Source organism: Anomaloglossus baeobatrachus, chromosome 5 (genome assembly GCF_048569485.1).
Source record: "Anomaloglossus baeobatrachus isolate aAnoBae1 chromosome 5, aAnoBae1.hap1, whole genome shotgun sequence".
NCBI classification, from domain to species: domain Eukaryota; kingdom Metazoa; phylum Chordata; class Amphibia; order Anura; family Aromobatidae; genus Anomaloglossus; species Anomaloglossus baeobatrachus.
In genome coordinates this window covers 224,403,845-224,420,081 of record NC_134357.1, presented here as the reverse complement: position 1 = coordinate 224,420,081, position 16,237 = coordinate 224,403,845, and the positions used below count along the sequence as shown (strand labels likewise).

At 51.8% G+C, this 16,237-nt stretch overlaps 1 protein-coding gene across 3 annotated transcripts in view; it reads left to right on the top strand.

Moving 5' to 3' along the window:
• LOC142309879 (uncharacterized) overlaps nt 1-16,237 on the top strand; it is a 71,439-nt gene that overhangs the window by 47,583 nt on the left and 7,619 nt on the right. For all 3 annotated transcript variants that reach the window (XM_075347333.1, XM_075347332.1, XM_075347334.1), the window contains 3 exons: nt 3,167-3,325; nt 3,638-3,765; nt 3,856-3,933. In XM_075347333.1, the coding sequence (XP_075203448.1) occupies nt 3,178-3,325; nt 3,638-3,765; nt 3,856-3,933 (354 nt within the window). In that variant the 5' untranslated portion in view covers nt 3,167-3,177. The remainder of the gene's footprint in view (nt 1-3,166; nt 3,326-3,637; nt 3,766-3,855; nt 3,934-16,237) is intronic.

Here is a 16,237-nt window from a genome sequence, read left to right as displayed (position 1 = left end):
GGCGGCACACGCAGTCGGCAAGCCTTCCAGGAAGTCCGGCGGATTTTGATGTGGGTGGAAGCCACGGCCTCCACCATCTCTGCAGTTCACATTCCAGGCGTGGAAAACTGGGAAGCAGACTATCTCAGTCGCCAGGGCATGGACGCAGGGGAATGGTCCCTTCACCCGGACGTGTTTCAGGAGATCTGTTGCCGCTGGGGGGTGCCGGACGTCGACCTCATGGCGTCCCGGCACAACAACAAGGTACCGGTGTTCATGGCACGGTCTCAAGATCCCAGAGCTCTGGCGGCAGACGCCTTAGTTCAGGATTGGTCGCAGTTTCAGCTCCCTTATGTGTTTCCTCCGCTGGCACTGTTGCCCAGAGTGTTACGCAAGATCAGGGCCGACTGCCGCCGCGTCATCCTCGTCGCTCCAGACTGGCCGAGGCGGTCGTGGTACCCGGATCTGTGGCATCTCACGGTCGGCCAACCGTGGGCACTACCAGACCGACCAGACTTGCTATCTCAAGGGCCGTTTTTCCATCTGAATTCTGCGGCCCTCAACCTGACTGTGTGGCCATTGAGTCCTGGATCCTAGCGTCTTCAGGGTTATCTCAAGACGTCATTGCCACTATGAGACAGGCTAGGAAACCAACGTCCGCCAAGATCTACCACAGGACGTGGAAAATTTTCCTGTCGTGGTGCTCTGCTCAGGGTTTTTCTCCCTGGCCTTTTGCCTTGCCCACTTTTCTGTCCTTCCTTCAATCTGGACTGGAAAAGGGTTTGTCGCTCGGCTCCCTTAAGGGACAAGTCTCAGCGCTCTCTGTGTTTTTCCAGAAGCGCCTAGCCAGACTTCCACAGGTACGCACGTTCCTGCAGGGGGTTTTTGTCACATCGTTCCTCCTTACAAGCGGCCGTTAGAACCCTGGGATCTGAACAGGGTGCTGCTGGAAACCACTTCAGAAACCACCATTCGAGCCAATGAGAGATATTTCTCTCTCACGCCTTTCGCAGAAAGTGGTTTTTCTAGTAGCAGTCACTTCACTTCACTTCGGAGAGTGTCTGAGCTAGCAGCGCTGTCATGCAAAGCCCCTTTCCTGGTTTTTCACCAGGACAAGGTGGTTCTGCGTCCGGTTCCGGAATTTCTCCCTAAGGTTTCATCTCAATCAGGATATCTCCTTACCTTCTTTTTGTCCTCATCCAGTTCACCAATGTGAAAAGGATTTGCACTTGTTAGATCTGGTGAGAGCACTCAGACTCTACATTTCTCGTACGGCGCCCCTGCGCCGCTCGGATGCACTCTTTGTCCTTGTCGCTGGCCAGCGTAAAGGGTCACAGGCTTCCAAATCAACCTTGGCTCGGTGGATCAAGGAGCCAATTCTCGAAGCCTACTGTTCGGCTGGGCTTCCGGTTCCCTCAGGGCTGAAGGCCCATTCTACCAGAGCCGTGGGCGCGTCCTGGGCTTTGAGGCACCAGGCTACGGCTCAGCAGGTGTGTCAGGCGGCTACCTGGTCGAGCCTGCACACTTTCACGAAACACTATCAGGTGCATACCTATGCTTCGGCGGATGCCAGCCTAGGTAGACGAGTCCTTCAGGCGGCGGTTGCCCACCTGTAGGAAGAGGCCGTTTTACGGCTCTCTTACAAGGTATTATTTTACCCACCCAGGGACTGCTTTTGGACGTCCCAATTGTCTGGGTCTCCCAATGGAGCGACAAAGAAGAATGGAATTTTGTTTACTTACCGTAAATTCCTTTTCTTCTAGCTCCAATTTGGAGACCCAGCACCCGCCCCTGTTTTTTGTGTACACATGTTGTTCATGTTGAATGGTTTCAGTTCTCCGATATTCCTTCGGATTGAAGTTACTTTAAACCAGTTTTTAATTCTTTTCCTCCTTCTTGCTTTTGCACCAAAACTGAGGAGCCCGTGGGAGCACGGGGGGTGTATAGGCAGAAGGGGAGGGGCTTAACACTTTTAAGTGTAATACTTTGTGCGGCCTCCGGAGGCATAGCCTATACACCAATTATCTGGGTCTCCCAATTGGAGCTAGAAGAAAAGGAATTTACGGTAAGTAAACAAAATTCCCTTCTTTTGCCGCGGGTGCATTTTTAGCGGCCAAAAACACAGCGTCAAAAAAACGCAGTGTGTGCACATAGCCTTACTATATTTCTCCATTTAGCCTCCTAGGCTCCCAGGTATTAGAATCGCACATTCACTTCATGTTCTCTATTAGGCCTAAGCCACACGGCATGAAAATCGGTGCGAGTGGATTGCGATAAAAAAATCGCATTCCACTCGGACCAATATTACCCTATGTGTCAGCACACATGTGCGATTATTTTATGAGCCCTAATCGGACCGAGAAAACAATCGCAGCATGCAGTGGGTGCAATGTGATCATTGTTTCACTCGCACCCATTCAAGTGTATGGAGCAAGAGAAAAATCGCACTGCATTCGCAGTACACCGGTGTACCACAAGTGCAGGGCGAGAATGGCAATAGCTGGCTACGGAGGAGAAAGGGAGATAAATCCCTCTTCTCCTCAGCGCTGGCCCGCCCCTCCACAGAGCCGGCCTGCCCCCGCAGCTGAGGTCTCCTCGCACGATCGGACCTCAGTCGCAATGACACTCGGCTCTGCTGTACTGCCAGCGTGAGCCGAGTGTCATGCGAGGGGATCGCAGTAATCCCCGTGTGGCCCCAGCATTACAGTGAGGGAATCCCATGTGACATTGCCCTGAGTTCCTCTCTCCTCTTCTGTGCTTGCCATTAGAGGACCAACTGGAAATCCAAAGATTTTCGACAACTTCTCCAGACAGGAGAACGGAAAACTTGTGCAAAGGTACGTGAGCCTGACGTTCTGGAGAGATTCACGGTACCCTGGTCCAGAGGCCACAATAGTGAGCACCAGGGCGCAGCAAACCTTCTATTACTCATGACATTCCTGACAACCCCTCATTGTCACATGTACTTTACACCATAATGTAATGATATCACAGGGCAGAGTAATCAGGAGAGAGAGTCACATGTAGGAGAGAATTCGCAGGGCTATGGTCCAGAGGCCGCTATGGATAAAGCCACTGGACAGGGCCCTGCAAATCTTTTTGCTGAGCTCCAGTAGACATAGTAATATACGTCATTCATGATCCTGCTGAGTTGTCTCTTGTTTGAAGCTCTGATTTTGTCACTTAGCGTTTATCATCATGGGGAAGCCACAGACCTCTCAACATCGCAGGAAGACTAAGCAGCCACAAAAGAAGCCTTCATCTTCTCAACCATTGCAAAACCCACAGCCTTCAACTTCAAAATCTCCTAGAAGCACAGGAGCAGGTCCTTCTCGGTCTCCGCAGGGTAAGATGCGGACGTCATTCCATACATCAGGTAAATTTGAAGAGCCATCAACTTATTTTACCTGGCGAGGATTGAAAAATGTGCACATTTGTATTAAATCCCAATGTGTTTACAGACAAATGCACCCATTTCTGCAGCCCTGTCCAGCCACTAGGGGGAGCACAGTGTATGCTGATGTATACAGGATGACTTAGCTCCTGCATGACTTTTTATACATTTTTATTTTATTTTTTTTGTGCCCAGTGGTCATGGCTGGTAGGTTCATTTAAGCTGTGATGTATTATTTATTACTTTTTTTCCCAAACAAACCAGATAAGAAGAAGACACCGGAGGAACCAAAGAGAAAACGCTACCGGCCAGGAACAGTAGCGTTGAGAGAAATCCGGAAATATCAAAAGTCAACAGAGCTCTTGATAAAGAAGGCCCCATTTGCTAGACTTGTGAGTGGATTTAGTTGTGACGACTGTTTCTCTGGGATTTCTGTTTTTAGCAACCAGTAGGAAAAATCTTATATCCTTTCATTCTTGTAGGTCCGAGAAGTATGTATGGAATATACTAGGGGCGTGCCGTATTCGTGGCAGAGCTCGGCCATCATGGCCTTACAGGAGGTCAGTATCCTATCCTAATATTAGGACATGCTAAGTAATGGGGGGCTGAGTGGGACACATCTCTATTTTGCCATCGTGCCTATAGATATGGTTGGGTGTCCAGAGACCAGACCTGCACACACCTGTATAGTGAAAATGAGGAAATATTTAACCCTTTCCTGACATTGGATGTGCTAGTCTGTCCTATATCGGGTGCTGGTGTATGGAGACAGCTTATTAGCTGATTGCTTCATTTAAGGCTTGCGATCCAAGGGGAGGTGGGGACGTGCCATTACGTGCACCCATTGAGCCCTTTAAAGCGGGCTTTACACGCTAGGATATATCTAACGATATGTCGTCGGGGTCACGTCGTTAGTAACGCACATCCGGCCTCGTTTGACATATCGTAGCGTGTAACACAAATGAGCGACTGTGAACGAGCAAAAATACTCACCTTATCGTTGCTCGTTGACACGTCGCTCATTTTCTAAAAATCGAACGTCCGTCTGTGCTCCGGTTGTTCATCGTTCCCGTGGCAGCACACGTTGCTCCGTGTGACACTCCGGCAACGATGAACTGCAGCTTACCTGCGGCCGCCGGTAATGCGGAAGGAGGTGGGCGGGATGTTTACGTCCTGCTCATCTCCGCCCCTCCGCTTCTATTGGCCGACTGCTGTGTGACTTCGCTGTGACGCCGAACGTCCCTCCCCCTTCAGGAAGAGGATGTTCTCCACCCACAGCAAGGTCATTCGGGAGGTAAGTACGTGTGACGGGGGTTACAGAGTTTGTGCGACACGGGCAACAAATTGCCCGTATCGCACAAACGATGGGGGCGGATGCGATTGCACATGCGAACGCACGAGAAATTGAAGCGTGTAAAGCAGCCTTAAGACACTAATTGACACAGAAGTCGGGTGGCCTGTTGAAAATCCCCATGTCTGCCATCATAGTACTCCTGATAATCCTGGACAGGTTTAAAGTGAATTTGTTAGCAGATTTTTCAATGTAATCTGATGTAGTGGATAACACAAAATTCAGCTATGTGTCTCTTATCAAGGTATCTTGTGGTGTTTACTTGCAATGTTTCTTTTAGCACCTGTTGATTATCATTGCTGTGACTAGATGGTGTGGGGGCACTTTTCCGACTCCGCCCCTTTTGTGATTATCTGCTCACTGTCTATTGACATTGTATACAGAGAGCCTGGTGTGGGCAGGACCGATCTGAGCTCTGCTGGATTGCTAAATCTAAACATCTCTGATTGTGTCAGAAGCGCAGTACCTAGTAAATAAGTGACACATTGTTGGATGCAGGGTCTATTTGTCTACATTATGCTGCTCTATAATGTGGTAGCAAAAACCTGCTGACAGATTCCCTTTAAGGGGTTCAGTGGCAGCGATTTGTTACTTCATTGGAGATTAATGGTTTTATTATATACTACAATATCGTATGGTAAAAAGAACAAACCATTGCAGGTTCATATCTTCTAAGGGGAATAAAAAAAAATATATTTTATTTTTCAAAGATAAAAATTAGAATTTTGAAAAGTTCAGTGTATTAAATATCTTCACATGATGTCTTGTAAAAGTCTGGTCTCTTAAAGGGAACCTGTCAGGTGCAATATGCACCCCGAACCACGTGCATATTGCTAATCCCTGCCTAACTGTCCCTGTATACACTAGGATAGATAAAGGGATCTTTAGAAAAAGTATTTCTAAAGATCCTTTATCTTATGCTAATGAGCACGGGGACTAGTCCTAAGGGCCTTATATCCCCAGACTAGCCGCCCTCTTAGCATGCCCACAGGGGCGTACTAACATGTTATTCAATTCAGTATCACCAGCGGTGTAGCGCGTACCTGTGTTCGCTGTGACCGCGCTTCTGAATGCCCGGCACTTTCAGTCATGTGCAGTACGCGTCCCGCCATCAGAGAGGTCTATTGTGCATGACCGGAAGTGGCCGGCATTCAGAAGAGCGGTCACCGCAAACACAGATACGAGCGGCACCGCTGGTGATGCAGAATTGACTAACATGTTAGTACGCCCCTGTGGGTGTACGAACATGCTAAGAGGGCGGCTAGTCGGGGGATGTAACACCCTTGGTACTAGTCCCCACGCTCATTAGCATATGATAAAGGATCTGTAGAAATACTTGAAAAAAAAAAAAATGTTATATATATATATACATATTCCCATAAAGAAAAGTAAAAAAAAATGCAGCATTGTCATATTTTGTTACTGTGCCTTCACCAAAGTGGTACCAAGAAGAAGAGCTGTTCACTCACAAAGCAAGTCCTCGCTCAGTGCCATCGAAGTAAGAAAAGCTCTGAAAATGGCAAATGTCATATTTTTCTTTTTTTTTCTTTTTTGAACCCCTTCAGCCCCCAGCCTATTTTGACCCTAAAGACCCGGCCACTTTTTGCAATTTTGACCAGTGTCACTTTATGAGGTTATAACTCTGGAACGCTTCAACGGATCCCGGTGATTCTGAGATTGTTTTTTCGTGACATATTGGGCTTCATGTTAGTGGTAAATTTAGGCCGATATTTTTTGTGTTTCTTTGTGAAAAAAAACAGAAATTTCGCAAAAATGTTGTAATTTTCAAACTTTTAATTTTTATGCTCTAAAACTAACTAGATATATGACACAAAATAATTAATAAATAACATTTCCCACATGTCTACTTTACATCAGAACAATTTTGGGGGGGGGGGAAATTTGAGGAAGTTATAGGGGTTCAAAGTTTATGAGCAATTTCTCATTTTTACAACAAAATTTACAAAGCCACTTTTCTTTATCATTCCTTTGGGAGACCCAGACCATGGGTGTTTAGCTTCTGCCTCCGGAGGACACACAAGGTACTACACTTAAAAGTGTAGCTCCTCCCTCTGAGCTTATACACCCCTGGTAGCCAGTCCTAGCCAGTTTATCGCTTTGTGTTCAGGAGGTCATACATCCACACATGCATTCTCATCTGATTGTTTGACTTTTGGAAAGAGTTTGAAGAAAAGCGGGTCCATGTCTGGACTCCCGGCATGTCCCTTCTCACCCCACTGTGTCAGCGGTGTTGTTAAGGTTGATTTACAAGGCTGAAGCCTTACATGCCGCGCTCCTTCACCATCCCTTCTGGGCTCTGGCTTGAAGTGGGAGCCAGCACGGTCTCCATGCCTGGCAGGAGTCCGGTCTCCATCCACAGCCCCTTGAGGATTCTGTTGGACCGGAGCACTCATCCCCAGGGACATGGCCCTGTGTCTCAGCAGCTAAGTACCTGAGACGTTTATGTTGGGGGTCCCGGTTCTTTATTGTAAGGGGAAAGTATGCTGTATGTGATTGTTTTTAACTTTTCCGGCGGGTTCTCCAGCTTTTGCCCGAGAACCGTGCCGATGGTGCCTGCTTGTCGGCCTCGCCGCTTAAATTTAGGCCCCGGCTTCGCCGGAGGCCTAGTTTCGTTTTCCTGCCCTCGCATGTCACTCATGCAGAGGGACAGGTTCGGCTCCTCCCGGCGGCCGTTCTACACAGGGGAGGGACACTCCCCACTGCTGGGGCGTCCCTCCTTCCCGGCAGGTTTCTATAGCCCTCCAGTTCCCGCTCTTTTATAGGAACGCCCCTAGTCCCGCCCCCTCTTTTCGCTCCGGGGGCCATTTCTCAGGCAGAGTTCACTCTGCTCTGGGACATCCTGCATTCTGCATCTCTGCTGAGGTGCTGCGCTGGGGGACCGGGCTTCGGGATCTGGAGGGCACACAACACCGCGCTCAGCGGTCTGGTAAGCCACAGCCGGTCTCCGGTTGTGGACCTCTGTATATTCTCCCTGGGGTTCATTCTCTGCAAAGCCCCCACTCCAGCAGCATGTCTCACACAAGGAGCAAGGCTCCAAAGCTTTATTCTGCATGAACTGCATGTAAGCTCCTGCTGCCTGAGCCGAGCATTTATCCACACTGATGGTTGCTCTAACTTGGCGGTGCCACAGCCTGGAGTCTCACCCCCAGTGGTCTCTCAGGCTGCTGCTGCACCTGTGATTGAACCCCCGGCCTGGGTAGAGTCCTTTTCTAGGTCCATATCCCACTCATTTGCTGAGTCCATGGGACTTTTGTCCAGGACTTTGATGAATATGCATCAGCCCCCCTCACAGGGTGCCTCTAATACTCTTGACAGAGGACTCCTGTCCTCTGACCTCCGTCCATCAAAGCTCACAGAGGATTAATCATCTGATCCCAGACCCCGTCCTTCTAAGAGAAGGCGCAGGGTTTCCTCCCCCTCCCCATCCCACGGCTCTGTCTCAAGAGCTGACTCTCAAGATGAGGAGGATGCCCTCACTGGGGGCTCGGAGGCTATGTATCCCATCGATTTCTTTGTCGCTCCATTGGGAGACCCAGACAATTGGGTGTATAGCTTCTGCCTCCGGAGGCCACACAAAGTATTACACTTAAAAGTGTAAACCCCTCCCCTCTGCCTATACACCCCCCCGTGCATCACGGGCTCCTCAGTTTTTATGCTTTGTGCGAAGGAGGCACACATGCACGCAAGCTCCACAATTTAGTCAGCAGCAGCTGCTGACTTTATCGGATGGAAGAAAAGAGGGCCCCTAACAGGGCCCCCGGCATACTCCCTTCTCACCCCACTCTGGTCGGCGGTGCTGTTAAGGTTGAGGTACCCATCGCGGGTACAGAGGCTGGAGCCCACATGCTGTTTTCCTTCCCCATCCCTTAGGGGCTCTGGGTGAAGTGGGATCCTAACCGGTCACCAGGCACTGGGACCGTGCTCCCTCCGCAGCCCCTGGAGGAATCTGCTGGACAGGAGCCGGGTATCATCAGGGACAGGGCCCTGCTACTCTGAGGTACTCTGTGTCCCCTTGGGGACGGCACATAGAGCGCCTGTGTAATGGACGCTGCAGCAGCTGCTGGGTGTGTTGGTGCGCCGGGACTACCGCGCTGACCGCGCTTGTTTGCCGGCCGCGCTTATAACTTTAGTCCCCGGCTTTTGCGGCCTAGTACCGCATACTCCCGCCCCCAAGCCTGCCAGTCAGGGGTAAGGGCGGGACGCTGCACTGGACGTCAGCGCTGAGGGCTGGAGCATACTTAGTATCCTCCTCCCCCCTCACTGAGCACCGTGGGGCACCAGATTCCCGCACTTTCTGAGGCACGCCCACGGCTCCCTCCTCCTCTCAGAACGCTGGCAGCCATTCCTATCAGCACTTCTGACGCTGGAGAACTTCAGAGACGAGCTCCAACAGCTCTGAGAGACCCAGGCAGGGAATCTGGTGGTCACACAACCGCTTAAGGCGGTCGGTAAGCCGCACCTGTTAAGGTGCTGGCCCCCCTGGGTGCCAAAGTGTATATTTATATGCTTATATTGTATACATTTACTCTGTACGGTCGCACTATTGCTCTTGGCTATATACCCTCACTGATTGCTCTGAGGAGACAACAGCATGTCGTCCGCAAAAAGCAAGGGTGCCAAGGCACAGGCTTACTTTGCAACCTGTACCTCATGTGCGGCTATGCTACCTGCAGGTTCCACCTACCCTCATTGTGTGCAATGCTCGGCCCCGGTGACACTCACTCAGCAGGAGCCTCAGCCACTGGTGGGACCCTCGGCCCAGTTGGAACCACCTTCTGCTACTGTCCAGGTGACAGGGACAGAATTTGCAGTATTTGCTGACAAACTTTCTGAGTCTATGGATAGATGGTCTGCTAAGATACTAGAAGCTTTGCAGTCCAGACCGGTAACACAGGCCCCGGGCACTGTTCAATCATTGCCCCCAGGCCCCCCTCGGTTGGAGCAGCAAAGTGCTCCTGGGGCGACTCATAGGTCCCACGGTGAGGACTCCGACACGGACCGCAGTCCCAGACCGGCTAAGCGGGCTCGCTGGGAGCTTCCCTCGACTTCATCTCACTGTTCAGGGTCTCAGCATGAGGACTCTCTAGAGGATGAAGCGGATGTGGCAGATCAGGACTCTGATCCTGACACGGCTCTCAACCTTGATACACCTGAGGGGGACGCCATAGTAAACGACCTTATAGCGTCCATCAATCAGGTGTTAGAACTTTCTCCTCCAGCTCTTCCGATTGAGGAGCCAGTTTCCCAGAAGGAGAAATTCCGCTTTAGGTTTCCCAAACGTACACGGAGTGCGTTGCTTGATCACTCCGACTTCAGGGATACAGTCGAGAAACACCGAGCTTTTCCGGATAAGCGCTTTACTAAGCGCCTTAATGACACACGTTACCCCTTCCCCCCTGACGTAGTCAAGGGTTGGGCTCAGTGTCCCAAGGTGGATCCTCCAGTCTCTAGACTGGCGGCTAGATCCATAGTTGCAGTGGAAGATGGTGCATCTCTCAAGGATGCCACTGACAGGCAGATAGAGCTCTGGATGAAATCCATCTATGAAGCTATAGGCGCGTCCTTTGCTCCGGCATTCGCAGCCGTCTGGGCACTCCAAGCTATCTCAGCTTGTCAGTCTGAGATTAATGCAGTCACACGTGCCTCTACTCCGCAGGTTGTGTCCTTAACCTCTCAGGCGTCGGCGTTTGCGTCCTACGCCATGAATGCTGTCCTGGACTCTGCGAGCCGTACGGCGGTAGCATCCGCCAATTCAGTGGCAGTCCGCAGGGCCATGTGGCTACGTGAATGGAAGGCAGACTCTGCTTCCAAAAAGTTCTTAACCGGTTTGCCATTTTCTGGCGACCGCCTGTTTGGCGAGCGATTGGATGAAATCATTAAACAATCCAAGGGAAAGGACTCGTCCTTACCCCAGTCCAAACCAAACAGACCTCAACAACGGAAGGTACAATCGAGGTTTCGGTCCTTTCGGCCCTCAGCCAGGTCTCAATTCTCCTCGTCCAACAGGCCACAGAAAGGTCAGAGGAACTCTGATTCATGGCGGTCTAAGTCACGTCCTAAAAAGACCGCCGGAGGAACCGCTCCCAAAGCGGCCTCCTCATGACTTTCGGCCTCCCCAATCCGCATCCTCGGTCGGTGGCAGGCTCTCCCGCTTTTGCGACGCCTGGTTGCCACATGTCCAAGACCGATGGGTGAGAGACATTCTGTCTCACGGTTACAGGATAGAGTTCAGCTCTCGTCCTCCGACTCGTTTCTTCAGAACATCTCCGCCCCCCGAGCGAGCCGATGCTCTTCTTCAGGCGGTGAGCACTCTGAAGGCAGAAGGAGTGGTGATCCCGGTTCCCCTTCAGCAACGGGGTCACGGTTTTTACTCCAACTTGTTTGTGGTACCAAAAAAGGACGGATCTTTCCGTCCCGTTCTGGACCTCAAACTGCTCAACAGACACGTGAAAACCAGGCGGTTCCGGATGGAATCCCTCCGCTCCGTCATCGCCTCGATGTCCCAAGGAGACTTCCTAGCATCAATCGACATCAGGGATGCTTATCTCCACGTGCCGATTGCACCAGAGCATCAGCGCTTCCTGCGTTTCGCCATTGGGGACGAACATCTTCAGTTCGTGGCACTGCCTTTCGGCCTGGCGACAGCCCCACGGGTATTCACCAAGGTCATGGCAACAGTGGTAGCAGTCCTACACTCACAGGGACATTCGGTGATCCCTTACTTAGACGATCTTCTTGTCAAGGCCCCCTCTCGGGTGGCATGCCAACACAGCCTGAACATTGCTCTGGAAACTCTCCAGAGATTCGGGTGGATCATCAATTTCCCAAAGTCAACATTGACACCGACTCAATCGCTGACATATCTCGGGATGGAGTTTCATACTCTCTCAGCGATAGTGAAACTTCCGCTGGACAAACAGCGTTCACTACGGACAGGGGTGCAATCTCTCCTTCGAGACCAGTCGCACCCCTTGAGGCGCCTCATGCACTTCCTAGGGAAGATGGTGGCAGCAATGGAGGCAGTTCCATTTGCGCAGTTTCATCTGCGTCCACTCCAATGGGACATTCTCCGCAAGTGGGACAGGAAGTCGACGTCCCTCGACAGGAACGTCTCCCTTTCTCGGGCGACCAAGGCCTCCCTTCAGTGGTGGCTTCTTCCCACTTCCTTGTCGAAGGGGAAATCATTCCTGCCCCCATCCTGGGCTGTGGTCACGACGGACGCGAGTCTGTCAGGGTGGGGAGCGGTCTTCCTCCACCACAGGGCTCAGGGTACCTGGACTCAGCCAGAGTCCTCCCTTCAAATCAATGTTCTGGAGATAAGGGCAGTGTATCTAGCCCTAAAGGCGTTCCAGCCGTGGCTGGAGGGCAGGCAGATCCGAATTCAGTCGGACAACGCCACGGCGGTGGCATACATCAACCACCAAGGCGGCACACGCAGTCGGCAAGCCTTCCAGGAAGTTCGGCGGATTCTGCTGTGGGTGGAAGCCACAGCCTCCACCATCTCCGCAGTTCACATCCCGGGCGTAGAAAACTGGGAAGCAGACTTTCTCAGTCGTCAGGGCATGGACGCAGGGGAATGGTCTCTTCACCCGGACGTGTTTCAAGAGATCTGTTGCCGCTGGGGGAAGCCGGACGTCGACCTCATGGCGTCCCGGCACAACAACAAGGTCCCGGCATTCATGGCACGGTCTCAAGATCACAGAGCTCTGGCGGCAGACGCATTAGTTCAGGATTGGTCGCAGTTTCGACTGCCTTATGTATTTCCTCCTCTGGTACTGCTGCCCAGAGTGTTACGCAAGATCAGGTCCGACTGCCGCCGCGCCATCCTCATCGCCCCAGACTGGCCGAGGAGGTTGTGGTACCCGGATCTGTGGCATCTCACGGTGGGTCAACCGTGGGCACTACCAGACCGACCAGACTTGCTGTCTCAAGGGCCATTTTTTCATCTGAATTCTGCGGCCCTCAACCTGACTGTGTGGCCATTGAGTCCTGGATCCTAGCGTCTTCAGGGTTATCTCAAGAGGTCATTGCCACTATGAGACAGGCCAGGAAACCAACGTCCGCCAAGATCTACCACAGGACGTGGAGGATCTTCTTATCCTGGTGCTCTGATCAGGGTTTTACTCCCTGGCCATTTGCCTTACCCACTTTTCTGTCCTTCCTTCAATCCGGAATGGAAAAGGGTTTGTCGCTCAGCTCTCTTAAGGGACAAGTCTCGGCGCTCTCTGTGTTTTTTCAAAAGCGTCTAGCCAGGCTTCCGCAGGTACGCACGTTCCTGCAGGGGGTTTGCCACATAGTCCCTCCTTACAAGCGTCCGCTAGAACCCTGGGACCTGAACAGGGTGCTAACGGCTCTTCAGAAACCACCTTTCGAGCCAATGAGAGATATTTCTCTTTCACGCTTTTCGCAGAAGGTGGTCTTCCTAGTGGCAGTCACATCACTTCGGAGAGTGTCTGAGCTAGCTGCTCTGTCATGCAAAGCCCCCTTCCTGGTGTTTCACCAGGACAAGGTGGTTCTGCGTCCGGTTCCGGAGTTTCTCCCTAAGGTGGTATCCCCTTTTCATCTCAATCAGGATATCTCCTTACCTTCTTTTTGCCCTCATCCAGTTCACCAATGTGAAAAGGATTTGCACTTGTTAGATCTAGTGAGAGCACTCCGGCTCTACATTTCCCGCACGGCGCCCCTGCGCCGCTCGGATGCGCTCTTTGTCCTTGTCGCTGGCCAGCGTAAAGGGTCGCAGGCTTCCAAGTCAACCTTGGCCCGATGGATCAAGGAACCAATTCTTGAAGCCTATCGCTCTTCTGGGCTTCAGGTTCCGTCAGGGCTGAAAGCCCTTTCTACCAGAGCCGTGGGTGCGTCCTGGGCTTTGCGGCACCAGGCTACGGCTCAGCAGGTGTGTCAGGCGGCTACCTGGTCGAGTCTGCACACTTTCACGAAACACTATCAGGTGCATACCTACGCTTCGGCAGATGCCAGCCTAGGTAGGCGAGTCCTTCAGGCGGCGGTTGCCCACCTGTAGGAATGGGGCCGTTTTACGGCTCTTTTACCGAGGTATTCTTTTACCCACCCAGGGACTGCTTTTGGACGTCCCAATTGTCTGGGTCTCCCAATGGAGCGACAAAGAAGAAGGGAATTTTGTTTACTTACCGTAAATTCCTTTTCTTCTAGCTCCAATTGGGAGACCCAGCACCCGCCCCTGTTCCCTTCGGGCTGTTGTTCTTTGTGTACACATGTTGTTCATGTTGAATTGTTCTTTTGGTTCATGGTTTCAGTTCTCCGAACATCCTTCGGATTGAATTTACCTTAGACCAATTTATAAGTTTCCTCCTTCCTGCTTTTGCACCAAAACTGAGGAGCCCGTGATGCACGGGGGGGTGTATAGGCAGAGGGGAGGGGTTTACACTTTTAAGTGTAATACTTTGTGTGGCCTCCGGAGGCAGAAGCTATACACCCAATTGTCTGGGTCTCCCAATTGGAGCTAGAAGAAAAGGAATTTACGGTAAGTAAACAAAATTCCCTTCTTCTCTGAGGGTGACTCAGATCTTAGTGATTTGATTGCTTCTATTAATTCTGTGCTGGATCTGAATCCGCCAGTGTCAGAGGAGCAACTCTCTTTGGCAGAAAAACATCAGTTTACCTCGCCTAAGAGAGTGAAGAGTGTGTTCTTTAACCACTCCAGTTTTCAGACCGCTGTGACCAAACCCAGGGCCTGCCCTGACAAACGCTTTCCAAAGCGTGGTTCTGATGACCGGTTTCCATTTCCACCTGAGGTGGTCAAGGAGTGGTCTCACTCCCCAAAGGTAGACCCTCCGGTGTCTAGGCTATCAGCCCGGACCGTTGTGTCGGTGGCTGACGGCACCTCTCTTAAGGATTCCACTGACCGTCAGATTGACCTTCTGGCCAAATCTGTGTATGAAGCTGCGGGGGCCGCGTTTTCCCCGACTTTTGCAGCAGTGTGGGCTCTCAAAGCCATCTCTGCTTCTCTGGAGGAGATGCATTCCCTCACTAAGGAATCTATGCCTGAGATGGTTACCTTAACTGCTCAGACTTCAGCCTTTTCATCTTATGCCATGTCTGCCATGCTAGAGGCTGCTCACCGCACTGCGGTGGCTTCAGCTAATTCTCTTGTTATCCGCAGGATTTTGTGGCTTCGAGAGTGGAAGGCAGATGCTTCTTCCAAGAAGTTTCTTGCTGGGCTCCCTTTTGCTGGTTCACGGCTGTTTGGTGAACAGCTGGATGAAATCATTAAAGAGGCTACTGGCGGGAAAAGTACTTCCATGCCACAAACCAAGACCAGGAAACCCGCCCAGGGTAGGAATCAATCGAGGTTTCGTTCCTTTCGTTCCTCCAACTGGTCATCCTCTAAGCCTTCCGCCTCGTCCGCTAACTCAGCCAAGGGTCAGAAATCCAACTGGCGCCCAAAAGCGCGTCCGCAGAAGACCGCAGGAGGTTCTGCCACTAAGGCAGCTTCCTCATGACTCTCGGCCCGCTCCAGCCACTTCCTTAGTCGGTGGCAGGCTCTCCCACTTTGGCGACGCTTGGTTAAAGCAAGTCTCCGATTAGTTGGTGAGAGACATCATATCTCACGGCTACAGGATAGAATTCTCTTCCAGCCCTCCAAACAGATTTTTTCTCTCAACTCCCCCCCTGCTCCAAGGCCGCCGCCTTCTCGCAGGCCGTGGCGTCCTTGCAGGCAAACGGAGTGATTGTCCCAGTTCCCGCTCAGGAACTGTTCAGAGGTTTTTACTCAAATCTCTTCCTAGTTCCAAAAAAGGACGGTACCTTCCGGCCCATCCTGGATCTCAAGCTTCTCAACAAGCATGTCCGGGTGCGGCATTTTCGCATGGAGTCTCTGCGATCAGTCATTGCCTCTATGACCCAAGGGGAGTTCCTGGCGTCCATCGACGTCAGAGATGCCTATCTACATGTGCCAATCGCAGTGTCTCATCAGCGTTGGTTACGTTTTGCGATAGGAGAGGATCATTTCCAATTCGTGGCTCTCCCCTTCGGGTTAGCCACGGCCCCTCGGGTATTCACCAAGGTCATGGCGGCAGTGATTGCGGTCCTGCACCTCCAGGGGTTAGCAGTGCTTCCTTATCTGGACGACCTTCTGGTTAAGGGTCCATCCAGCGCAGACTGTCAGCGGAGTGTTTCGCTCACTCTCGCCACCCTAGCCCAATTCGGGTGGATTGTCAATCTTCCCAAATCCACTCTGACTCCGACCCAGAGTCTCACGTACCTAGGGATGCAGTTCGAGACTTTGCCGGCACTTGTGAAGTTGCCCTTAATCAAACAGCAGTCTCTCCGGCTAGCGGTGCGCTCTCTCCTGAGGCCCCGCCGTTATTCCCTCAGGCGCCTGATGCAGGTGCTGGGTCAAATGGTGGCTTCCATGGAGGCGGTTCCCTTTGCCCAGTTCCATCTGCGTCCTCTGCAGCTGGACATTCTCCGCTGTTGGGACAAGCGGCCTTCCTCCTTACAGAGGTTAGTGGCTC